Source organism: Tauraco erythrolophus, chromosome 6, assembly GCF_009769465.1.
Source record: "Tauraco erythrolophus isolate bTauEry1 chromosome 6, bTauEry1.pri, whole genome shotgun sequence".
In the NCBI taxonomy this organism is placed as follows: domain Eukaryota; kingdom Metazoa; phylum Chordata; class Aves; order Musophagiformes; family Musophagidae; genus Tauraco; species Tauraco erythrolophus.
In genome coordinates, this window is record NC_141470.1 from 31,259,132 (window position 1) to 31,286,582 (window position 27,451).

General features: G+C 40.2%; 1 protein-coding gene across 1 annotated transcript; it reads right to left on the reverse strand.

Moving 5' to 3' along the window:
- Positions 1-2,379: 2,379 nt before the first annotated feature.
- On the reverse strand, positions 2,380-27,451 carry PLA2G4F (phospholipase A2 group IVF). Its single transcript, XM_009991104.2, has 20 exons — positions 27,341-27,451; positions 23,139-23,211; positions 22,434-22,570; positions 21,001-21,129; positions 19,513-19,553; positions 18,867-18,909; positions 15,906-15,972; positions 15,444-15,613; positions 13,223-13,336; positions 12,676-12,713; positions 11,812-11,947; positions 10,939-11,075; positions 9,578-9,800; positions 8,498-8,612; positions 7,211-7,348; positions 6,634-6,741; positions 5,545-5,739; positions 5,058-5,224; positions 4,228-4,414; positions 2,380-2,940 (listed from the first exon to the last, which is right to left on the reverse strand). The coding sequence occupies exons 1-20, from the start codon at positions 27,449-27,451 to the stop codon at positions 2,711-2,713; spliced, it is 2,559 nt and encodes an 852-aa protein (XP_009989406.2). The 3' UTR covers positions 2,380-2,710.

Consider the following 27,451-nt stretch of genomic DNA (forward strand, 5'->3'; position numbering starts at 1 on the left):
CACCAAATGCACCTGCTTCCCATTTGTCCTGAATATTCCTTTGACTTGGGATGCCAGGCTAATTTCTCCTTAATAACTAGGCTTGAATTAAATGCGAGGACAAAAGACACATTTCTCCTACAAGACAAGAAGCATTTTAACAAGACTGAAGAACATACGCCATACAGTGAGCACACAGACTTGTCAACAACTCTCCTGCCATAATATGGAGCTTCAAATGAGGTGGCTACTTACACACCCGTTTAGGAAATTAAAATTAAGTATTAGAGCCCTGTATCTTGTTCCAAGAAAGAAGCCTTGCAACTGTGGAAGAACTTACAAATAAGCTGTGCCTTAAAAGACTCCATTGTATATGCCTAGCAAATTTGAGTAGATACAGCTTTCGGAGAAAAACATTCCACCTTCCCATCTATATGCTGGTATCTAAATACCTATAACTCCACAGTGTCCAAGAATCTCCGATCAGGAAAGGCCCTCAAAACCAAGAAAACAGAAGTAAATCAAACCACGCAGTTCAAGTCAGATTCACATCAGAAAAAAAAACACAAAACAAAACAAAAACCAACTCAGGAGGAACAAAGGAAACTCCCATCCTACTACAAACAAACATTCAAAGGCATGGCATGGTGGCAGGCTGAAAGGTAGCTGAGATAAAAATACTTTAAAATCTTATGTGGAAATATACAAAGTCACTCAGCAAATATGACAGATATATAAATCCTACAAAGCAGGTAGTTGAGCAGCACCAATTACACAGAAAAACATTAAGTTGCTGTTTCTCTTGTTTCAGCTTAAGCAAATAAGGGCTAAAGACATAAAGGCTATGTCCTTCCAGATATCAAGAAAGTTTAAACACCCAGATGAAGTCATTGTTTGAAATACATCTAAAAAAATCCAGCTTCCTCAAACAGAAGTCTCACAATTAAGAGATTACTTTCTACTGCTGTGCAGCAGCAGTCTGAGAAGGACTCGGTATCGCTTTCCCACTGTCAGGTATCCTAATATAATAAAAGAAACTATGCAATATAGTACTACATTGATTTTTGCTTACTTTCTACTGGAATAAGGAAAAATACTTTAAGACAAGTGTTTGTGAGAAAAATTGTGAAAAGCTCATTAGTAAAACTAATATTTATTAAAAGAAAAACACATTTAAAAAAATATCAAGAATCATACCCATTTACAAGCCTTTACATCATTTCAGAAAAGACAAATCTCCTGTCTCCTGTTTTCAAATACAGAATCAGTACATTCAGCTTAATGTAAACAGTGTTTGTTTGCCGCCCTTTTGCATTAGATATTTTCCAACCTCATAATTCAGTACTTTTCTCTGAGCTTTCTGCAGACTGAGGTGAATTCCATCCCACAGCATAGCAGCATCTGACATCATTTTATTCATTCACATTCATAAGGTGGGTCTACCTTGAATATTGATGTTTCTAAAATATATACATTCATAGAATCATAGAATGGTTAGGGCTGGAAGGGACCTTCAAAGGCCATCTAGTCCAACCCCCCTGCAAGGAACAGGGATATCTCCAACTAGATCAGGTTGCTCAGGGCCTCATCCAAGCGGGCCTTGAACGTCTCCAGGGATGGAGCATCCACCACCTCTCTGGGCAACCTGTTCCAGTGTTCTACAACTCTCATGGTAAAAAATTTTTTCCTAATATCCAACCTGAATCTACCTCTCTCTATTTTAAAACCATTACCCCTTGTCCTATCACAACTGGCCCTCCTGAACAGCCTCTCCCCATCTTTCTTGTAGGCCCCCTTGAGGTACTGGAAGACTGCTATAAGGTCTGGCTGAATTGCAAGCCCAAACGTAAGAAAAAAATACCTAATCCAGACTCTTCACAGGACCCTTCCTTCCTCTTACACAGAAAGAGAAAGATGAAACTTAGAGTGGTTTTCAAGTTTCATCAGCTTATGATGATCAAACTGTAGGAAGAAGCAACACAGTCCCATGATGTGTCTTTAATTGTTAAATATAAAAAAGTGAACTATTATTTCCTCAAAAACAAATGGTTACCAAAGTAAGGTACTCTGTATTGAACTTCTGGGAGACTAAAAGCCATTATAATCCTTGAGAAGGGTAGGAAGGAAATATCACAGAGATTTTTGAAACCAAGAATGGCAAAAATGGAAAGCAGATGGCGATTGTTCAGTCTTGAAAGTCCATGGGCATCAGCCAGTACCAAGTTGAAAGCAAAAGGACGCGTTTCCTCTCTCAGTGCATAGTTACGATCCATAGAGTTCCTTGCCAGATGATGTAAATTGTAAAATTCACAGAGGGAGGTTCAAAAAGCAAGAGAGATAAAGGTATAGAAGAAATCAGTGTTTCCTCGAACAGTGCTGCACCTTTGACAGAAAGAGGTGCTTCGCTCAGTGGAGTTTGGAAGATTATTCTGCAGATGCTTGACCTGTTTGAATAGGTCTCCCTAGTCGTCTGATATCAGCCACTGTAAGATGAAATACTGGGCCAGGTAATTCCCGACTCCCCCTGACATGAGAAAGTAACATCCATGTTGTACTGTCCATCCTTGAGTTTTTGTAAGAGCATCTGTTATCTGGAATGAATTTTCAGTATCACATATGCTACTCCCTTCCCAAGAAGACAGTTTCCAGCTACTAGTTTCCAATATTCTGTCTTGAACCACACGGCTTTCATACGCTGCAGCCCTTCTGTATCCTCAGCTATGGAAGCTCCTCATTTCTTGGACGCATTGATGACTTTTTTCAACTTTCTCCTATGCAGAGCCAAGTTTAGGCTTTTGAAGAGAATGTCCTTGCTGTTCAGAACATTGTAACGATTCACTTCCACTAATCTGCTGAAATGGTATGGCTCAAAGGTGAAATTTAGTGTACGGTAAGGAGAATCTTTTGACTCAATGACGAAGTCACCAAGGGATTTCTCTTCTTCTGACTCGCGTTTAACTCCTGCAGCAAGGTAAAAAGAAAAAAAAATAAATCAGCTGTAGTAGACTCATTTTGTTAGATTCTGCAAGCAGTATATAACGGATAACTCTGTTGAACCTTAACTTTTTCCGCAAATCTTCTCCTCAGAGATTTCAACTCCTTCAGGATCCAAAACACTTGGAAGCTGAAGGTAAAGTATTATTACTAGACTCCAAAATACAGGATGAAGAAACATTTTCATTGTGATAATCATGGATCCACTAAACAATCAATCAAGCTCAAAATAGGAAATACAAAGCTCAATTCTTCCTGGAAGTGCTGTTCTACACTAAAATAAAATACACTAACACCCTTAGATCAACAGACATTAGGAAGTTAGTGTACACTCTTTAAAATTCGGTAACTCGTGGTTTTAGCATCCTTCCAGTCAAATTTAAATACCAATCTTGAAAGACTGACGTTAAAGTAATTTGCTAAAAACACTTCTGCTTGTTGCTATTATAGAAAGAATAGTCTTGAGCCATATTCAAGTCCAACACTTTGAAACTCTTCATTGTTATGAGGAAACACAGCCAGGGCTTGGCAATCATTATGGCATTAATACAGACAGCATTAACAGAGTGCCTTCCATCTGCCTTGCCTGCATCAGTCCTGCACATTCTTTTCTATGTATGCCAAAGCTTTTCTTCAGGATGCTGTTTCCTCCTAGCGCGGGAGAAATAGGACACCAAATTTTGTCTCTTCTTAAAGGTATAGCTCTATGTTTCATCCCAGTGCTCTTGCTTGATAGACTGAGGTGGGCCTTACAGCCTATATTAATCACATTAAATGAAGCAAGGATCATTTGTCACTTGACCTTACACTACAAGGGCACAGGCCACTTAGTATTGAGTTACCTGATCTGACATACAGACTGGTTCCCAACACTTTGCTTCTTAGTTGTTTATTCATACCCAAAACCCAAATTAATTTACTATTTAATTTGATTTATAGTGCTTTCTTATATATTCAGGGTAACTTATATATTCAGAGTAACCAAATCAGGTATCACGGCAGAAAGGTTCAGAAAGAAGCAAAAATATTGCCCAATTTTTATTCTTCCAGTCTTTAAATTTTTTTTTTTTTAATTTTGTCAGCCTCTTCTCCCCCACTGTCTTCCAAAAAAAACTAGTGGAAGCTGATTCTGCCTTAAATGAAAGTGACAATTTAATAACAGAATGAAAGGAGGGAAACTGAGTCCACTGAATTTTCCCCATCAATACACTCAAAGGATTGTAAAAATAGCTCTTTAAGATACAGCTCCCTTACCTGGAGCTTTGTATTTCTGGAAGGTGTCATTCACCAATGGGAAATGGAGCACAATTGGAGCCTTTGGATTATTATTGTCCACAAACATGTAACACTCTTTTGGCTTCTTTTCATCTTCCTCACTCAATTTGATTTTTGGAAAAGGAATTTCCCGCTCCTCACAGTATTTCTGAGTCAGTTCTAAAACCTGTTGTCAAAGAACAAAAATAATTTCAACAGGGGTGTGGCTGATATTCCAAGGTCATCTAACTACAATCTTCGAAGGGAGAGACACCTTCACACACACACAAAAAAAAGTGACAGAAATCCAACTTCAAATTGGCAGAAACTATTTCTCTGGCTGGTGATACAGAAGAAGAATGAAGAGCAGAACTAGGAACTGCTACCAAACATCAGCAGTTTGCAGCAGAAACTTTCTATATTTTTTTGCTCTAAATATATTCACCTTGACTTTTCTGCACTTAAAAAGAAACACTTGTATAAAGAGGAAATAACTTGTTTGCACGAAGAAAATCACCAATAGTCACTTTTCCATTAGAAGCACACATCTAAGTAACAAGGATCATATGAGCGAAGCAAATTTTCTTATTTTAGGTTACAATCTATTTAGGCTTCTGAAAAGTTCTGAATCTTATTACAGTTGTCACTTTCCATCTCCTCATGACATTCACAGTAAAAAGTACAGTACAATAATATTTGAAAGAGGTAAGGATTTATTTTAATGCATTCTTTCATTAGTGTTTGTATTCAACATCAACCAATCTGCTGCCATTATGAATATGATTCTGTGCTTTTATCTTCATGCAACAGTGCTCAGCTACATCTCTCACCTCAAACGGAGCTTCCCAGGAAAAATTGAATGACAAGATAACATCCACATCCCTCTCTGGCTGAAGTACCAAAGGAAAGGGAGAGTTGATAGAAAAGCCACCATCCACTAAATACAAACTCTCTTCCATGGGGGTCAGCTGGTTGGGAAACGCATCCAGATGAGTGCCTGTAAGACACTCCAAGTAACACAAGTGACTATAATGATTCATTACACACCACGGCACAAGCAAAAAACAAAGCTTATGCTGGGGCTATAAGAAGAAAAAAGAGGACATTCCCACATGCATATTCATCTGAGACTGATCTGTAAAGTCTAATGACGAGCTTGCCTTATACATAATGGAGCAAATCTTTTGCCACGGCATAAGGGTTAAATTCCCTGACTTCAATGGAACAAAGTCAAGCTCACTTAGGTTCTGTAACATTGACTGTTAGAGAATATTAAACACATTATTTGATATCCCAGATACATACAGACTTATTTACCTCTCCAAGTCACAAATTTCTTGATGTTAACATAATCTTTATGAAGATACAATCCCTGCATGAAGTTGAAGGTTTCTCCACATGTGACCCGGGACTTGAAGAAATCCTGAAAAATTTGTAACAAGGGGCCCCCAGGTATAACCAAGCGAGTTTTCAGTCGTGTTGGATCTCGGAAATGGAATCTTCGGCAATCATCTGCAGAAGCCACAGAAGGATGCAGAACACAGAGAAATCTTGTCCAGTTCCAATATTTCAATCAGACTTTTTTCTACAGTATTTGACCTGTTGTCCTAAGACTGAATTTGTCCTCTAATAATATACTGTAATGAAATTTAAATGAGTTGCATATTCTATAGTTACACAATTTACCTGCCCTGTTTACAGGGAATAGCATTACTCATAAATCACTGTCCAGATTAATTTCAAACCCACACAGAGAAACCCTTGTTACTAAGTAACAACCACTTCTGTCTCATAAGACAACAGTCATCCACACACAGTAGCATTTATAGTTACAAAAACAAAAGTGTGTGGGGAAAAAAAACAGGGCTGCAAAAGCAAAGAAAAAAATTCTCTCCCCCATTAAATACTATAAGGCTTTAACTATGCACCTGAGCAACTCTCAGCCTTTAATACAGTTTCTTTTTACTGCTAAGGAGGCATTGTACAAATGGAGAACACTGCATAAACATACAACCAGCTTATTCAAGATTACAAAAAACAGGCCAAGAAGGGAACTGAAAACTATCTTCCACCTCCTGCTCAGCTTCCATTCTTCCTCTTCTCGTTATTAAGACCCCTGCACTGCAGTACATGTGTAAGACAGCTCCCAGAAGGAGTCCAAATTTACAGTCAAGGTCAAAGACAAAATTTTTAAAAAGGAGGAAGAGAAAGTGTACTGGAAAGCTGTAATTACTCTCTTTACTATATGCATGATGGAAGGGAATAATACACAGTACAAGAAATATCTGTCCAAATCCATCCCTTATGCTAATCTTGAAAACTACACACTGCACATTTGAGTTATATTATTTGTATGATCATTCCAAAACCAGGAATCTTTTGACAAATCCTACTATATGTTCTTACCTACAACTTTGATAACATCTTTGAAAGAATCTAGAAAGCCCAGTCCTATACCAACCACCTTCAGACAGACATCATCCAAGCTGGCAGCAAAGGCACTGCCCCACATTCCTGGAAGAGAAACATGGAAGAATTTAATATTCAGAAGGCTTTTCACAGTGTAACCAAAAGGTCTACAATTCTGCTGCCATTTGCCATGGGAGAGGGCTGTCACTTGATCCCTGCTATTCTAACAGGTGATGTTTGAATTTAAATCTTTGGGTTAATCATGTGACAAATTCTAGTGTAATAATATAATGCAAAAACTTCTCCAAAAGAAAAGCTCTTATATTAAGCAAGGGAAAGATGGTAAGAGAATGGGAAGACCTAAAGCAGAAGTTTTGGACAGGCAGCCCATAACAGTCGTCTTGCAGTTTCAGGATATCAGACTGTAATACTACAAACCTCACCTAAACTTTGAGAAAAATTTGATGTCTTTCACTTCTTCAAATTCTTTAGGAAGGGACAAAAAGTCATGGGTTTAAGTCGATAAGTCCCAAAAGCAGCATAGCACCTTCCCATCTCCCCATTTTATTCATACCTTGTAGAAAACAAATCCTAGGCTCTGGATGTTTCTGGACGAGCCGTCCCATGAAGAACTCACTGTCAAAGTCCTCTGTTCGGATAAAAGCTCCATATTTGCGAAATCCAACTTCATAGGGAGTGAACTCACACCATTCTAAGAAAAAGCCAATATTTACTCATCTCAGAGTAAATGCAGGTGAAAACTTTTCATATGATTTCTGTTCATACAAGAGAGACAGAAAGGAGTCTCTCCACTTATTTCACCATGACTATGGATTTCCCTGCCCTCTTCTCAGTGAGTCTCTATCTTACACATGATTAATAAAAAAACTCTTGTACAGGCTTTCATTGACTAAACACAACCTCCTTTCTTCCTGGCTTTTGGGGAAAAAAAAAAATCCCATCTTGCTCCATCCTTACTTTGTTACTGCAGAAATAATCTACTTATTTTATTTCCACTTTAAACCATTCTGATGGCTCGCTTTTCCATCACATATAGAAGCTACTTCACTTTTCTCAGCCTTTCTTCACACTATTTACAATCTCTCAGCAACTATTACAGTACTGACTTGAAAACTCAATTGATTCACTACATCAGACTTCATTGTCTGCTTATCAAAGTGTCCCTTCATGCTTGAAAGCTTTCCACAAATATTTAAAAATCAAATTCATTGTCATACACACACTCTTCCAGAACAAACCAAACAAGTCGAATAGCCGTACACAGATGGACACAAGCATTTGTGTTCCTATCTCACTGTATCTATCCTCACTTGCTGCACCATATTTAAAGTTTCAAGTGACCTGGAATAGGACTGGTCTTCATTTTTTACTGTAATTGTATAACCAGCAAGAACCCAGGCTGCTAAATGCCACAATTTTGATGTGTGCTACAAGGTTGCCAATCCATCATTTTACATGAATTCTACAAAAAATGATTATCTAAGACTACAAAAGAAAGTAGGTCACCCAAAGGACTTCAATTCTCCGATTCAGAGACAGACTTGTGCATTACAAGAATCTTCCCTCTCAGCTCCCAGAAATTTCAGGCACTTTCTAGCAAAACACGTGGAGCAGCCAGCAAAGTTGAATCTCATTTCTCTGTTGCAGTCACAATGAGAGCATTTGCAATCAGGATGATAATATTCTGCCAATGGGCATCCTATTGCCTTTTGCACTACCCAACTGCTACTTGAGCCACGTTTCCTGTTGTCAGCTACTCACTATCCAAGGAAGTGGATAGGTGAAAGGAATTAGTGGATTTTAGCAAAAAAAAAAAAAATTAGATTTGCCATGTTTATACCTGCAAAATCATCACTGCTAATATTAGGTCTCACATTGACAGCTGCATAGATAGGATAGGGGTTCTGGGCCCATTTCACTGCTTCTTGTTGATCAGACAGCTTTGATGGATCTTCCTGGTCACAAGCAAGGAAGGAAAAGCACGCTTTAGTCAGATAAGTTCTGTACCCATACTTTGATAAATTGAAGCTGTTGTTGCTTAGCGTTTCTGACTAACAATACTACTAATTCAAAGTCCCTTTTCCTCCCTTTGTCCATGCATATGGTTAGATTTTGCCAGAACATTTCTGCAGTTGCATATGTAGAATATCTGGTGTTATTAATAAACTAGTTACTTCTCCGATTTCAATTAGCATAGCAAATACTGCACAGTAACACCATTTTGCAAAACCAACAGCTTTCTCTCAGGCTTAACCTTCCCAATACAGAAGTTATTAATTTAATAACAGTCATTCCAAATAAAACTACATTTTTCTATTCAGCCTGGAGAAGAGAAGGCTCCGGGGTGATCTTATAGCAATGTCTTCCAGTACCTGAAGGGAGCCTACAGGAAAGCTGAAAAGGGGCCTTTTACAAGGGTATATAGTGATAGGACAAGGGGCAGTGGCTTTAAACTGAAAGAGGGCAGATTTAGATTAGATCTAAGGTAGAAATTCTTCACTCTGAGGGTGGTGAGGCACTGGAACAGGTTGCCCAGAGAAGTTGTGGATGCCCCATCCCTGGAAGTGTTCAAGGCCAGGTTGGATGAGGCTTTGAGCAACCTGGTGTAGCGGAGGGTTTCCCTGCCCATGGCAGGGGGGTTGGAACTAGATGATCTTTAAGGTCCCTTCCAATCCAAACCATTCTATGATTCTATAGCACTGATTAATATGACTTCAAAATTCTTTACTAAAGAAGAGTGCTGGGAAACCCGAGACAGAAGGAGATGACAAATCCCTATGTTTATTCCACAACACCATCTATTCCAGAACAGCTCACGAAAGTAGAGAGTAATAGGCTTCTTGACCCACAACATGTGGGCGGGCAGAGCCCCCACCTGAAAGCCAAACAGCAGTACACATGCAAACGTGAAATCTTTTACCTTCTGTTGTAGGAAATATTCCACAATAAGGCCCCACAAATCTGTAAAGGAAGCTTTCCGTCCACTAATCTCCATTGCATTCAACTCCTGGAAATAGTATTTCAGTCGTTCTGGGGAAAATGCCCCTGTTTTGCTGCTGGACACAGTACCCTGAGCTCTTCTGATTGCATCTTGAAGGTCTTTCTGCGACCAGTCAGGGTCTTGATACAATGTTGATAAACACCTGCAGAACATATATATTAATGTCATCAGTAACAATGGCCCTCATGTAAACAGTAATTTTAGCTAGTTATAACTCATGCTGCAGCACTGAACTAAAAGCTTGAAAAGTCTAACTGAAAGATAAAACATTGTGAAAAGACCTTAATAATGGATCTCTGAACTCTAAAACGTGCTGAAAACCCTGATGCCTACAGGACAACTTCATCCTGATTGCTAACCTACATTTCAAGGATGTTCCAAGCATCATATGCTAGCGCACATGAAGTGGTTCATAAATACGAGTTAACTACAGGCCATAACAACCCTGAGAGACTGGCTGACAGGGAGGGTGCTACTGCATACAGCAATAGAGGCCATCTATTTCACCAGAACACAGGTCTGATTAAACAAGAAACTAGTTTGGACTATTGGCTATCCACATAAACACATGTCTACACTTGTTTGAAAGCCTGTCTCTGCATCGAAAGGGGCAGGCCAGATCACAAGGTTAGTAGAAGAATACTAGGTACACACAGGCATTAATTTAACACACAAAGCTCTGGAAGTGAGGATTATACTGTCAAGGTTGCACAACTACTCAGTGAAATCATTTAATGAAAACAATGTGTACTTACGAGGGATGATTTCACCACAAACACCAAGAACTGAGCTACTGAAATATTCTAGCCACATCTAACATTCCAGCATATTGCCCCAGTCCACCCAAAGAATAAGCTGGTGTTACTCCTCTGCTCAGCCACATACGTCATTTTAGAAGGTGGAGTCCATGTGGACGTGTTTCCAGTGACTTGCACCACCTCAGTTATCCTCTTGGCAAAAGCGAGAAAATGGAGACATTTCTGAAGTCAGGGCTCTGAGCATACAGCAGTTTTATTCATGTAATACTTTCAAATATTCAACTGCCAGGCTTGCAAAAGCAGCAGATTCATAAATTTAGTCAGTAGCTGTATGGGTTAGAAGTGATAACGAATCTCTTGCACTCTTTAGGATCCCCATCAGAACTCATGAGTGAGAACTGATAAACTATTTGATTTTGTTACCTGTCTACAGATGGCACAAATGCAGTTTTGGCCTTATCTTGCATCAACGCTACCATATTCATCTATAAGTTTCTGGAATCAACACTGCATGTAACTTACCAAGTAGAGCCAGAAATCCCACATAGATATATTGCAACATCCAAAAGGCCCAGCTGCTGAAGCCCAGCGAGACTGCCATAGAACGACGTCAGTGCTCTCATCCCACCTCCAGACCCCAGTACCGCTACAACTGGAACCTGCAGACAGCAAACTCAGGAGTCACAATCACAGACTTCTGAATTGCCAATAAATTACAGAACTAATCCCATTTAAGTCTCATTCTTATGGAAATAAGAGATAAAATTCTCTATTTGTATTTACATTTCAAGTAATTTCAGGTTTGATTTCAACCAGAACTCCTTTCTCTACTTTGTAATCAAAATATATTTTTTTACTATAAAACATAGCAGCGTCATGTGAGGGATAGTCACTTACTGAAACAGTCATGTATATTATCACACATTTATTTGCATGCCATACAATATATACAAGAACAAAAAAGGCAATCGTCCTTATAACAGCACCCAAAGATCACAGAGCAAGGTATCAGGCTATCTAGATATAACAGTGTCCTCAAATCAGCAATTAGGAAGCTGTTCCTGTGGTCTGAGCTTCAAATTAACCATTCTGAAACAGATTTTCCCATCACAACTCAGAGCTCAAAGTCCAAGATGAAAGAATTCAACTAAAGAAAGTACAAACATTCTGAAATTTCAATTTTTTCGTATTCCAAGACATACACACATCCCTCAAAATTTTAGAAATATAATAACATTTGAGACTTCAGAACTGAAACGTCACAAGTATCTATCACATGCCATGGTCAATGGGAACCATGTTTCCTGTTGGTTACAGGCAAAGAATCCTACAATACCTCATTATCAACCAAGTACAAAGGATTTTCGAATCTCACTACAGCACCATGCTCAATACCTCATCTTTTGGTGGGGATTTTTTTAAGTGAAGAGTCTTCCTCAGTGCTTCAGAAACTATTTTCTTCCTTTTGTCCAAAAACTCTCTCTCTTCTTTACAGAGGTCAAAACCCAGACGTATATCAAGATCCCAAGTGCTGAAATAGAAATAAAGACAAAAAAACCAAAAATTTTGGAGGATTTGTAAGTATCAGGAAAAAGCAATTTCCGTGAACACACAAACTTGGTCTCTAGCAACCGAGAACACTGTATTGACATGGATGGAGAAATGAAGGGAAGAGCAATTTTAAAACTCAAGGTTCTGAATTTAAGAGGCAGAAAGGGACAACTGAATACCAATAAGCTTGTTTTAAGTTTGTAAAAGGGGAGCAGGGTCATCAGTTAATGACTATATATCAAATGACCCTATCAACTTACTAGCCAACTGCTTCGTCTTGTGTATTATTCTTTTCTTATTGCTTGCACCCTTCCTCTATTTTATAGTTCAAGCTCTTCACACAGAGATGTCCCTTCCTATTTGTCAGTACAGCACTGCACATATTCTGAGACCTATCTGTGGGACCTATCTGTACCTTACAAAGTTACTTAATATTTATACCATCAACTATTTTACATTTAAGTATTAGGAACACAGAATTTGTTCAGATTTCAGCAGGACTGACACCAATCCAACAGATAGTATCTGCAAAGTGAAGAGTCACAGCCTTCAGAAGAAAAACAACCAAAGATACTTTTCTTTAATCTATCCCAAGAGATCAATGGAGACAACAGACCTCCCAGAACAGCAGGGAGAGTCACTCAGCTCCTTCACTATGAGAATAAAAGTCTTTCCTGATTTGTAGATGTGTTTGAGGTTCCCACTCACCTCTCTTCAGTTTTCAAACTCATATCCAAACTTCGTCCCTGTGAAAAGAGAAAATACATCTTGCAATTTATAGCAACTACACAGGTGGAAGTACTAACTAGGGGCTGTGACATCAATGAGTCACTAGATACTAACCAGAAGAGCACTCACCCACAAAACTACATCTCTGGAATACCTTCCCCTCGCACCTATTTCAAGACATTTTCAATAGTCTCCACAGAAAGTAAAAACATGTACTCAGAGAGCAGGGTGAAAAAAATTATTTCTTCTGCAAGCTTCTTGCCTTTCCCCTCCTCTGATATTTTTCTTTCACATTCTAACAGACTTTTTACTTTAGAAAGTGATGAACTTTACACTTACGTTGCAAGACCCAGCCACAAAAACATTTTTAGAAGAATTACACTGAGTAATCTCAGTACTTCATTCTAGATCTCCAAGAAAACAGCACTTCTAAGAATCATGCAGTTTAACTTTCCAAATGCCTATACGCAATGGGGATAAAAGTTATCCCAAACATGTTAAAAGAAGTGCAAAATATTGACATTACCTCTCCCAGAGAAATGATTTTATCAACTTTTTGTCCAATAGGAAGGGAAGTAACTGGTACAGTCCCAAATCCCAGAACTGTAGTATGCTTTTCAATATCAGGGTTCACACCATCCTAATAAAAAACCAAAATATTATTTGAGTTTGCCAGAAAAAAGTTAGAGATGACTTTCATATGTCAAAACAATCCTTAAGATCATTATAACTAAATCTTTCGCCAAAGTCTAAGGCTTTTCAAGACTATCCTGCTCTCTGCCTACAGATCTTTGCTAGGATTATTTCTGTCTCTCAAATAGTTTGTTGGGGTTTGTTTAGGGTTTTTTTCAACACAAATGCCTACCACAAGCAAAAAATCTTCATCTCCAAATCTAAAATTTCCCCTAAAAATAGTTGTGTTCTGACATGTGTCAGAAAGCTCACAAGCGAACTTGCATTCTGTCTTCAAAGCAAGATTTTGAAAGATACCAACAAGGCAACAGTGTTAGACATACAGAAGAATACCACAAAACAGGAAATAAGATAATAGCCTTAGGGACAAATGGGAGCATGCAATTAAAAAACATAATCATCTTTACAAGCAGAGCAAATTAAAGTTTGCCAGAAAAATCTTTGAGTTTTCTCCCATGTTGTATCATCAAGTAGCAAGCTCTCTTAACACAGGCTGCGTGCAGATTCCTAAATTTAAAAAAGAGGCGTATTAAAAACCCCCTCATCTCACAGGGCCAAACTCAAACCTACACAGCCTACCAGGTGGGCAGAAGCCTCTACATCCACCGCAGGCCTCAACCCTTAGAAGGAGACAGCACCTTAAAGAAACCACAGGTCGTCACCCTTCTCACAAGGAGAAGTGAAGACAGACAAGGAACTACTCATAGATTTTACAGATGCCTTCTGACCAAAAACAGTTGTCCCGACTCAAATGTCCCTCTAAGCCCACTGTCCTTCTCCTAACAGGGGCAAATAACATGCATTTAGGTACAGGGCAAACAACGTTACTACATTCCTGGCACTCTTCTACCTCTCATAAGAGACAAAATGTCAGACTGGATAGCTTTGTGCTCTACGTCAGCTCTTGAAGGAGTATGCTCTGCTAGCCGCTGGGGGAGGTTTGGTTCAGGTTTATGATCTGTGCCAGTCTCCAGGGTTGACTTCTGTCTACCGTGGTTTTTGCTTGCCTGACTCTGAGCTTTTGCCTACTTAAGTCCAGGTTTCTCTTCAGCTCATGTTTGCTGCCCAACCAATCCCACCCATTGCAAAGCTATTCTTCCATATTCTTTTTTGTGTTATCTTCTCCATAGCTGCCTCTAGAGTAGTCAAGATCACCATCTGCATTCATGCTGCTCAACTGCTTGTGAGGATGAATAACATCACAGAATAAATTGTTTCCTTGCTCTCATTTTTGGTGTCGGGCCATACTAGGAAGCAGTCGTCACAATGAATATTCAAGTCACTCCTATGGGACACACACACTGCATGGGTACCTGTAGAAACTGCGTACTGATAGACAAAGCTAAATAAAACTTTGCAAGTAGCAAGTGTTCTACAAGTTTCTATTAAAATAGATTTGCTATAGCTCAACAGTTGAAAGTAAAGATGTCTTCATGTAGCAAGCAAGTGCAAATTCAGATTTTTTTTAATCCCCAAGTTTGAACAGAGATTTAAAAGTATACCCTCCCTGGTGCTTTAAAGACAAGTTCACCACCTTACTCAGCATCAAAGATCCAACGCAAAGTCTGACATTTTTATTCAATCTTTAAAATAAAAAATGGTAGCATATAAAATGTAACGATAAATAAAATCTTATCTCTGCCCATAAATTCTTAATACATAACCAGAAAAATAACACATCTGTTCAAGACCAGATTCTAGCCTAGAAAATTTTGATCTGAGCAGTTACAACATCACAGTGTTAAGTTTTATCAAAAAAGTATATCTGGAAGTGATTAGTAGCCTTCATAACAGAGTCTCTTGCACCACATACATATCGTGCTCCTCAAGAAACTTGCTCTCAATGCAAACTTTTGACATCCACAGGTACTCGAATAACACACCCAAAACTGACATCCCTGAACATCTGAAGAAGTCCCTAGCCTTCTTATGATCAAATTAAGGCCATTCAATTTATGTTCAAGGACATTTTCAGGGACTTTCAGGCACTGGTTTCAGAGTGGATTTATTCAAAAGTGGGCTGTAAATTTGTAGCAGTCAGCACAGATGTTTACCTGTAGGACAGATATGGTTTGCTCCAGCTCCACTTGCAGGTCTGTACACATTTCTTTATCCACATGAAAGATAAACGAGGTTCCATAATCCTTCTCATTGTTTGGTCTCCAAGGAACACACAACTGCTTCTGATATGACCCTGGAACAGACACCTTAACTTCACAGCTCCCTGTGCATTAGAATAAAAAGTTTAGACCACAGCAGACATTTAAACAAATGCTGAAAAATCAGATACTTGTTAAGTGTATCTGAGACTATAAAAAACCAAGCAAAAACTCCTTTTTGTGGTACCCAGTGGAAGTGACCCAATAGTATTTAATATTAAAAATAAAAGCAAAATTAACTTAGAGCTAATTTTGTAGTCAGCAAATAAAAATGCACTGTACAGAGAGAGAATCAAGGCTCCCCTCTTTCCCAAGGAATAAACACGCTGAAAAGCAGATCTCTGCAGGCAGCCCTACCTTGCTGTTTCTCTCTTGGTTTTCCCTCTTTGTTGACAGTGCCTTGCAGAGACAAACAAGGATGAACCTATGAAAAAAAGCCAGCTGTGGTCACGAGATTTTAGTTCACTACTTCGTTGAAGCTTAATCCATCTGCTATATTAGGTGTAGGTTTACAGGTGCAAACAGTCAAAAAAAAAAACCATTAAGGATTTTTTAGATCTTTCAAATAAAGAGCAAGTTTTGTTTCAGCAGGATGGGATTGCTTGTTTCAAAATCGTCCTTCCTATTCCAGTTACTGGGGTGTTTTTGCAACCAGTACTTCATAGTTACAAGTTCTTAACATCTGGGGTTTTCCTGTTGTTTCACCCTTTCTTAATGCATGTGTGAGTACCTACTGAGAACGTATTCAGATTCAGTTGTGAAGCAACCACTTCACAAATTCTGCCTTGACTTTCTGTCCTGGATCGTCCATGTCCTCATGAAATTTAGTCTCTCACACCATTCAATCATCAGCTTCCCTTCTAGGACAGCAGATGAGGTACTTAATTGGCCATAATTGCTCTAAAAGATAAGAAACTACTCCACTAAGCAGCTTGATTCACTAAGGGAAATAGGAACACAGAAGACTCTCTATGAAAGAGTTTGCAGAACCATGCTGTTCAATGCCACTATTTTTTCCTGAAAAAAAATTAAAACTCTACACTTCAACAATTATGAACTCTCCTTATTAAAAAACATCACTCCAGTCCCTTTCCTTGGGGAGGAGAAAAGAGGGGGTAACACCTGTATAATGCTCCGATTTTCTTAAACTGATTGCCTCAAGAGAATAGACAAATCCCTCAAGATGAAAACTCTTGAGTCTGAGAGGGGGAGGCATCACCTACTTACTAATGGCACAGGTCAAAGTTTAGAAATAATCATAGAATCATAGAATGGTTTGGGTGGGAAGGGACCTCAAAGATCATCTAGTTCCAACTCCCCTGCCATGGGCAGAGACACCTTCCACTACACCGGGATGCTCAAAGCCTCATCCAACCTGGCCTTGAACACTTCCAGGGATGGGGCATCCACAACTTCTCTGGGCAACATGTGCCAGAGCCTCACTCACCCTGTGAGTGAAAAATTTCTTCCTTATATCCAATCTAAATCTCCCCTCTTTCAGTTTAAATCCATTGCCCTTTGTCCTATCACTACATGCCTTTGTAAAAAGTCCCTCTCCAGCTTTCCTGTAGGCCCCCTTTGAGTACTGGAAAGCTGCAATAAGATCATCCCGGAGCCTTCTCTTCTCCAGGCTGAACAGCCCCAACTCTCTTAGCCTATCTTCATAGCAGATGTGTTCCAGCCCTTGGATCGTCTTTGTGGCCCTCCTCTGGACTTGCTCCAGCAGCTTCATGTCCTTCTCGTGCTGGGGACTCCAGAGCTGAACACAGTACTTCAGGTGGCATCTCACAAGAGCAGAGTAAAGGGGCAGAATCACCTCCCTCGACCTGCCGGCCACGCTTCTTTTGATGCAGCCCAGAATACAGTTGGCTTTCTGGGCTGCCAGCGCACATTGCCGGCTCATGTTGAGCTTCTCATCCACCAGCACCCCCAAGTCCTCCTCCTCAGGGCTGCTCTCAATCCATTCTCTGCCCAGCCTGTACTTCTACTTGGGATTGCCCTGACCCACATGCAGGACCTTGCACCTGGCCATGTTGAACGTCATGAGGTTCACACAGGCTCACCTCTCAAACCTGCCAAGATCCCTCTGAATGGCATCCATTCCCTCCAGTGTGTCGACTACACCACACAGCTTGATGTCATCAGCAAACTTGCTGAGGGTGCACTCGATCCCACTGTCCGTGTTGCCAACAAAGATGTTAAACAGTACCGGCCCCAGTACTGACTCCTAAGGAACACCACTCGTCACTGGCCTCCACGTGGACATTGAACCATTGACCACAACTCTTTGAGTGCGACCATCCAGCCAATTCCTTATCCACCGAGTGGTTCATCCGTCAAATCTATGTCTCTCCAATTTAGAGACAAGGATGTCATGCGGGACAGTGTCAAATGCTTTGGACAGCTCCAGGTAGATGACATTAGTTGCTCTTCCCTTATCCATTAACGCTGTAACCCCATCGTAGAAGGCCACCAAATTAGTCAGGCAGAATTCGCCCCTAGTGAAGCCATGTTGGCTGTCACCAATCACCTCCTTATTTTCCATGTGCCTTAGCATAGTTGCCAGGAGGATCTGCTCCATGATCTGCCATGCACAGAAGTGAGACTGACTGGCCTGTAGTTCCCTGGGTCTTCCTTTTTTCTCCTTTTCAAAACAGGGGCTATGTTTCCCCTTTTCCAGCCACTGGAAACTTCACTGGACTGCCACAACTTCTGAAATATGATGGATAATGGTTTAGCAACTTCATCTGCCAGTTCCCTCAGGACCTGTGGGTGCATCTCATGAGGTCCCATGGACTTGTGCACCTTCAGGTTCCTTAGATGGTCTCAAATCTGATCTTCTCCTACAGTGGGCAGCTCTTCATTCTCCCAGTCCCTGTCTTTGTCTTCTGTGACTTGGGCTGTGCGGCTAGAGCTCATGCTCTAGAGTCGTTGAGTACCTCAGCCTTCTCCATATCCTGGGTAATCTGGTAATAATAGGTGTTAAGATAAGGAGGGGGACTATACCTGGCCAGCATCTAGGCTAGGAAACTCAGTACAGTCTACAAGACTCACTAGCTTCCTAAAGACATTTTTGTTTATACATTTTAAAACAGTCCCACTGAAAAAAAAAAATACCCTTTCTGTGAGTTGGTACAAGTTTTAAAAACTGAGGAAGCTTTTTAAACTAGCAAATTAAAAGAGAGGCAGATGCTGGAGAGAATAGGAACTATTTGGAAGCAGGAGTGGAATTCTCAACAATTCTTGTGTTCTCACGACTAAAAACCTACCTTCAGGAGTAAACCCCAACATACATGTAATTGACTTCTGTGTACTCACCACAAGGACTCCATTGGTCAATACCTCTGTAGGGGCGTCTGAGCTGTGAAAGGAAGAGATTTAATGCAATTCAGTTTTGTTTTTAATTTGCTTCATCGTACTTTACAAACTAACTGCCTGGATAAGCAGTGGGAGAGAATGTTTCTCAGTGCGAGAGATCTATGCAAACTAGACTGACACCAAGTATATTTCCCTTCACAGAACCATGGGGGAAAAAATGCTAAAGAAATAATTTGTCTGCATCTATAAGCACATGATATAAGGTCTCCCCATCTCAGTTATTTCGATAACCTAAAGAAGAGCTGAGCTTAGATAGACTATCAGATAGAACATTCATTTGTTTACATTGCAAGGTTAACTGTGAAGCTTTCCACTCCTAACTCATCCACAAAACGTTCCTTTCCTTTGTAGCACTGCCATTCCCCTGAAGTCCAGCAAAACTCACTTTTTTTTGGTACCTCAAAAATTTTGGCAACTGGAGCTTTTAGGATATTTGTAATCAGCCATTGGTTAACCAACTTCAACACCACAGAGAACTGTAAAGCATTAGCCTTTTTATGGGCAAGACTGTCCCTGCACAGCAAAAGCAACTAAGACAACATATCTGCATAGCAGGAGTTCATTCAGCTCTTCGGGTAAGACTCACCATTTCTCCAGGTAAAACTCTACATCCAGCTCTTCATTAGCCTTTGAAAATAAAAGTTGACACAGGTGACCCTTGATCTTGAGAATAACTATGTGAAATTTTTCCAATAGATTAAAGCTTTCTTTTTGTTACAAACTATAGTAACTATTTTCGTTGCTCTTACAAAAGCTCCAGTTAAATTTTGGAAGGTTTAAAGTTATGCCTTTTGTTGGTTTTGTTCTTTAAACATTCCTCTTTACATTTCCTATATGACCAGGTACATCTATGTTTGAGGACACAAGTGCACACAAGTGAGAGCTGGCTCTCAGATCCGTTATTCTGCTAATGAGAAAACAAGACAACAAACAACTCTTCTGGCTTAAGTACCACTGCAGAGTCATCTCTGCAAACAGCTTCTACATGAGGCTTTGTGCTTCCTCCAACTTATTATTTCAGCAGATTGCACTCTTAGCCTATTGCTGTCTTTGCCTTGTATAGACTTCGATCCAGTCATCTTTTCCCTAACCATAGCATACAGTAAATGCTTGATACCAGACCTAACACAGCTTTTAAAATAACTAAGTAGAAGCCCATTTGGGTAATTCTCTTTACTGAAATTGAAGTTTCCAGTTCTGTAACTACCGATCAAGATGACTTAAGCATTCAGCAAACAGGATAGACTCAATGGGAACAAGGGAGTTACTGAGTCTCTTTCTGTGATCCCAAATCATTTAGAGTGCCTGTGACAGTGACCAACACCTCTCTGCTAAGTGCATACCAGTTAGTCTGCTTCTGACCACACCAACAGCACTGAAGCCTGATTTCTTAAGAAAGAAACATTAGCTCCCCTTTAATCCAGACCCATCTTAGGAATGCGTTTGAGGCAGTTACAAAAAAGATCTGACTGGTGATGTGGCTTTAGCTATGTAAAACAAGCTGTCGTCTTTCAAGTTCATAAACGAGTGCACCAGGACTGAGAGCAGCTGATATGCACCAGTGTCACCCACATGAAGCAGAGATTAAATGTAACATAACTCAGGGAAGATGAGCTTTTCATAGGCTTTTGTCTTATTAAATATAGAGGGAACCTTTGCAGCAATAAAATTCTTCACCTCAAACTGAATTAAATAAGACAGTCTGCAGTTCCCACAATGACTGCTGACTGCAAATGCCTTTCATTTTAAGCCTAGTTCACGCTGCTCCAGTCTCCTGAAAAATCAATTCTCTTTAACATCTGCTGAAAGACAGCAAAACACTTTTAGTCATCCCAAGTTTCATTTAGCTGAGCATTCAAAAGACTGTGGAACACAGACACCAAAAGAAAAATCACTAGGGATTTTAGAAACATCTCAGATAACAGCAAAACCATACATGCTGTCATCACCTGCTGATGCATTTTCCCCTTCTGGCTTCTACAACATGGGTAAATCAACCAGTACGTATTGCTGGATTTCTGTACAATCAGCTGCAGCTATTTGCAGGTGACTTGGGAAGAAGCCGTGGACTAACCTCAGGATTCAACTTGAAAGTGCGCAGCAAGGGCTGACCAGGCTTCATGCCCCCTACATCGAAGACGATAGACGTGAGCTCGTCGCTGACCAGGACATCCTTATCATAGAGTGTCAATTCCAGAATGTTCTAAAACCAAACAGAAACAGCCTCAGATGAAGAGACACAAACACTTTTGCAAACTGAGTAGATCTATACAATAGGCACTTCTATGCATTAATTAATAGCCTTCCCCTTTCCCGCTCCTGAAGAGAATTCACTATTTCCAGCATGACTTACAGCATAGTAAAACAAAAAGCTCCTAGTTGACAGTGTTCAGCTAAAGGATTTTCTGAGCTTCCCAAGCAGAGAGAGGCCCCAGCTGAAGGCACGCAGCAGTACTCTCCACCAGCTTCAGGCACAGATTTGCCCAAGGAAGTAACAGCAATTTCCACTCTTTCAGCATGATTCAGTCCAGGATGTCATAGGGATCTATCACTTCCTGCTCAACACTGTCTCAGCACAACTAAGTCCAGTGGAAACTAATTGAAATAGACACAATGAGTACATATGGCACCCAAAAAACAGCCTTGCAGTTTTCAAAACTAGTTTTGAAAACTAGTTTTCAAGGCAACAAGACTGAACTTAGAATTATGCTGGTGTAGCCTTGCAGCAGTAACCAGACTGTGGCCGCAGGAGCCTGCAAGGGAAGAAAAAGCTCACACGCTCTAAAGCTTAGCTTGCAATTTTCTTACCATTTAAGTCAATAACTGTTCCACCTTTGCGACAGTTTCTTGTTAATAAGCACCTTATTCCAAAGCCTAGGATGTTATTCAAAGTTATAGTGCCATACTAAGACTAATCTTTTAAAGTACAGTTTCCTTCTCTTTACCGTTAGTGTCTACTTTGAGACTGAATGCTGACTATCTGAAAACTTTGTTCGATACACTATTAGGTGCTGCTCAGACAGCAGACAGATGTACTGTCTTATGTAAGAGTTTGAATTTTGCTTTTTGCAATCACAGGAACTGATGGCAAAACTTGACTGAGTGAACTAAGCAGGAAAGTGGTTTGAAATTTAGTTTCCATTATCCTCACTCAGCCACTGGGCTGTGTAAGGGAAGTAGAAACAATCCTCAAATAGAAACTTGCTTTACTAAGGAATTTCCTTGAACTCTAGTAGGTAGTGTCATAACTTAACTTTCCTGAGTTGAATCACAAGGACATTTGTGGAAAAGTCTAGCTGCATTACATGAGAATGCAGTAACAAACTGCTGTGCTTGTCATGGGACATGCATAGTACAGCTTTTTGTACCACTGAAGACGACTGACACCTTACAAACAACACTGGTTTTGAGGGTAATAACAATCCCTTGGTTTTGAATGAAGTATGAAAAGTAAGCCAGTACACAAACACAGGTAGCCCAATCAGCTCCACACAGTGAAGTCCTTACCTTGACAGCACTATGGATTCGGTACTGGAAAGTTTCATTCCATTCTGGGTTATCAGAGTTGTCAACCACCTGAGTTCGGGAGACTATGGGAGACGCAGTGGGCAGCTTTAGTTCCACATAGCAGTCTGCCTTGGACACTAGAGCAGAGAGTGTAGAGACAGACATCAGCAAAACTTTAATCAAGCATACTCTTTCCCATGAGCTCATTTTCTAGATCTCCTTGCATCATAGAAATATACAAATTTAAGGCTGGTCTTGTAAAGCAAAAGCCTTTAATGAAGTACAAGTCTTTAAACAGCAGCAAATTGAACATTAGGTACCTTTTTTTTTTTCTCTCCTGTTTCATCCAAACCATAAAGCTTTTCATAAAAGATATTACTATTCAAAATGAGGAAGATCAACTGTCACAGTTCAGTCCAGCCGGCAGCTAAGCCACCACGAGGTCGCTCGCTCACTCCTCCTCTGCTCCACTGAGCAGTCCACCCATCAAATCTATGTCCCTCCAATTTAGAGACAAGGATGTCATGTGGGACAGTGTCAAATGCTTTGCACAAGTCCATACACATAACGCTTTACAAGAGAAGCCTTTCTCCAGACAAAGGTAATACACTATATGTAGGTAAGTTCTCACAACAATGCTACCTCTTTTACAGGTACGCACTGAAGAAACCATCTATTTCCATAATACCTTGACTAAATACTTACACAGATCTGTACCCTTGATGTTTCTGGCTCGGAGGACTTTCACTGTTAGGTTGTAATAAGGGTGCTTCTCCCTCTGAAAAGAGAGGAACAAGCTCAGCGTGTAACTCAACTGCAATGCCTGTTCTATAACCACACTAGTATCAGTCCAGAGAAACGCATCTGACCAGTCAGCTCAAAACAAACTATTAATGAGTCAGTTTGGGAACATACACAGCACTTCCAGTTTCCTGGGAGAAAGACTAAAGTAGTTTAGAAGGAAACTCAATTCCCTTTCAGCACAGTAATGAGTGATGTCTTAGGGTAACGCCTCTCAGACTTCAGAAAATAAGTCCTTTTTTAGGGTTTCCTCTAATTATAGATCAATTTTTAATTGCTTCATTAGTTCATTTCTGCTGAAGGATAAACAGATACGGAAGCTGCTCACATAATTTTAATCATGACTTGACTAGTTTAAGACTACTTGCCAAGGGAACATGCTTGCTTGAGTAATAGCAGACATGGCAAGAATCTTAACAGCATGGTCTAAAGACATAGAAAGCATACACTGTTTACAACAAGGAAAAAACCCACTTTCTTGTAGGAACACATACTTCATGACAGTTTAAGAAAAGACAAACCTTAAATTCCTTTTCATTCTGGACTGTTACTGGTATCAGCACTCAATGTGCACGCCTCTTTACCAGCATTAGATCAAAAAGTAATCCTTGCTCTTGAAAGCTTCTGGGAGGCTATTTTTAGGAAGTAATATTAGTATCTAAATGCCTGGACATGAAGGAGGAAAAAAAATAACCTGATTGAATCCTAGAAGATCAGGAAGGAGAAGTGGGGAGAGGGCAGGGGAAGACAAGAGAAAACAGCTTGAAGGGATTAAGTGCACAGACTGCACAGAAGCAATTGCGTAAGGCTCACAAACAGAATGGGATTTTGCCTCATTGCCATCAGTTATGACACAGTCCTGGCCAGCTAAGAACCTTTTCTATTCTTAAATCCCATTTCAAAATGCTTTTCACAAGCAGTTACTACACATTCATTATTTTCTACATGGTTAGCTTGAGACCAGAGTTTAATTTCAGATATGCTAAATATTCACCTACAACTGAATTCAGCAGGATCTTCACTTACAATAAAATGCTGTGGAGTGTCAAATATTATATGAAAACGTAGGCCCTACATATCACTAACTAGGATCTCAAGGAAACCAATGAACTCTGAACTGCCAAACTCTTCTTGACTATTCCTTATCTGATAAATGGAACTATACTGTTTGTTAAACAGTCACATACTTGCGGAGTTTTCCTTATTTCTTATCACTCTAAAATACTTGCCAGCTTTTGCAAAACAGGGTTTGTACAACACAATAAAACCAAGACGTACATAGCATACTGAACATCTTTGTACTGAGTACCATTCACCCTGACCAACAAGGGTGGAAGTCATATGCATCATCTAAGATCCCACACGCAGGTGCCAAATTAAATTTGTACAAATAAACTCCAATTATGTTATTATTACTCTTAAAAGGTTCTTATTTGCAGCATCAACATGTTGAAGATACTCTTTCCCTCATTTGTTTATGGGAACAAGACACCCCTTCACATCAAATTTTACTATGAGGTCTACCCTTCAGATGCTAGTTTTTCTTCCTTTTTGAACCTTTCCTAATCACCTCTATTTTGCTCAATCACTGACACTAGTTTCTCAGGCAAAGCCTGACCTCCTTTTCTACCTCATCAAGTTTGGGATGGACTACAGGGAGAAATTCAAGATTGCATATGTTATTCTCATCAACTTCCTTAAGGTGCTGTAACTCTTCAGGTTGTTGAGAAATGAAGCTACATAATCACACCCCTACTGCTGTGAAAGCAATCTTCACTCGCGTAGCATGACTGGAGTTCGGACACTATCAGCAGAGGAAGCACATAACACCCTGAAGATAGCATATCCTTCTTTTATGGCACACCATCTGTCAACAGATAGTTAATGTTCATAAGAAAGTCCTTCCAAAGGTCTCCAACAACCTCTGATTTGCAGTCAGTCATTACACAGCTGAGGATACATTTTCCACATCCAGATCGTAATTTAAGGGCGTACAACGCAACAGACATTTCACTGTACTCCCGAGTCTGTCCCAGCAATTATGCCAGAACCCTCCCATGTGCCTTTTTTTACTTATCTTTTAGCCAAGGCACAGCAAGGTCATAAGGTGCTGCAAGGTGAGCTTGCAGAGTAATGAAGCATGAGAGTATCAGATATGCTCTACCTGAGTGCATCAGGGAAAAGGCAGGCAAGAAACCTGTATGGGAAATGAACAGCAAATGACGACAGTTCTGCCTATACCAGTGTTCATGGCATCATAGCAATGTATGTGACAGATGCAAGCAACCAACTGCTACTTTGCAGTTTAATGATTTTTCAGAATCACCCCTTTTCCAGAGCTCAGGAGAGTGCATCTGATGCAAAAAAAAACCCCTCAAAATTCTCAAATGAGGGTACAAGACTGAATTTCACACACTCAACCCTGCTAACAGGTCTTTCATCTAAAGTGAAGGCGCTGCTGCAGCAGCAAGGAACTGCAAAACAGGTTATCCCAGCTACAGGACCCAGTAGTCTTTACTCTCATATAGCCCAGAACAGCTGCCTTCATATTGTCAGATGCAAGTGTGGGGATCCATTCCACATCTCTCAGTGTACATGAGGACTCACCATAAGCCTGGCAGCTTCATTACAAAAATGTTGTCAATAGCAAATGAAAATGTAACTTCTAAGCCACATTTTCTCTTGTGTTCACAGATACCAAGCAAATCAGGTAGCTTAAAGAAATGCCCAATTTACCAAGAGAGCACTTTCTCCCCTTCTTTCTCCTGCTCCCAAGTAAACACTGCTGCTCATAATTCCTTTCCTTCTGGCCAAAGTGCCACAAGCTTGCTTTTAAACCAAAAAGCAAACTCCTGGCTTTCTTAGGCATCCTTTGCACCTTCCCTCCTTCCCCCAAAATGTGCACCCACAGTCACGAAAGAAGACTTCAGACCCCGCCCTAAAAAAGTTTTGTCATCAGTCAGGTGATGAGAGTTCTAGCAGCTCAGCACTAGAACAGCAGTAGCAAACAGCGGGCTCACTCCCAGTTCATTGTTGTTTGTCTTCAGGTTTGAAACTAAGGCTGAACTTTGGAAAATTAAAGAAATCTGATCATGTTGAATTCACCTACAAAGCCAAAAGGATGATCTGCTGTCTCATCTTTTGTCTAGTCACTATTAATTAGTCAACACAAAAATCTCTCCCTACCAGCCAGCACAACTTCACTAAGCAGTGTTGAATTTTTTTATTTATATAGGGAGCACCTGAGGGGAAACATCATGTCCAGAGGTTTACTGGTTAATGGAAATCACAGGAGGCTAACACTTTTCTCTTCTACCCTGATTTCTCCAAGTACTAGACAACAACATAAAAAAAAAGTCAACCAGATAATTTTTAATCACACAGCAAGCAGAAGCACAGAGAGGCATACAGGCAGCAGGCCATCTTGTGACATTTAATGGTCACCTCAATTTTAAGTTGTAGAATGGGGCGGAGGGATGGAGCAGATGATCAGATGACAAATCAGATCTCCTAGGCAAAGGTCCCTTCACAAATGTTTCCTGCTATTCAAAATCCAGGTTATTGGCCAGACCATCTTATACAATGGCATGATCATACACCAGTTAAAGGACAAACACATTGAAACCACTTTATCTAATGTGGTTTACGCTGTATTCTGAATCGGGGGTGAAGTAACTAATCTTTGTCTACTTTAGAGTATTAAGCCCTGTGGGATAAGATAGAGAGCAGAAAGGAAGGGAACGGTAATCCAGGATATTTTGCAAGGAAACACATAAGCACCATTTAGTCTCTACTGATCAGAAGCACAGTATTCTGGACTCTCCCCCCAAAAAAGCACTTGGCATCAGCTTCATTCTGTTCCCCACAACCTAAGGAAACAGAGACCTGCTCCCTGCTCTGCATTGCCTCCCACAGACCCTGAATTTAATAGAAAAATGGAATCTCCATTAGCATTATTATCAAAAATTTTCCGCCAAGATAAACTTTTTGACTAATTCCTGCAGAAGAACAGGACACGTTTTCCACACGTGCAGCAACACAAAATCGCTGCTGAACGCATCAGCCAAGGAATGCTGCCTCAAAGACAGCGCCACAATTTGTCTTACCCGCCAGTGATAAAACCCAGTCTCTTTCCTCTCCTTCCTTTGGAAAAGGACAGCTGCCAGAAAAGGCAGTACTCTAGGTGGAAACGAGCCCCGCAGCACCTCATGGAACAT

Coding starts and splice junctions, on each gene's coding strand:
- PLA2G4F (XM_009991104.2), bottom strand. CDS start 27,451: ATGTTCCATGAGGTGCTGCGGGGCTCGTTTCCACCTAGAGTACTGCCT. Junction 11,076..11,811: donor AATCCCCACCAAAAGATGAG/GTATTGAGCATG, acceptor TGCTGTCTGCAG/GTTCCAGTTGTAGCGGTACT. Junction 5,225..5,544: donor GAAATTTGTGACTTGGAGAG/GTAAATAAGTCT, acceptor AGTGTCTTACAG/GCACTCATCTGGATGCGTTT.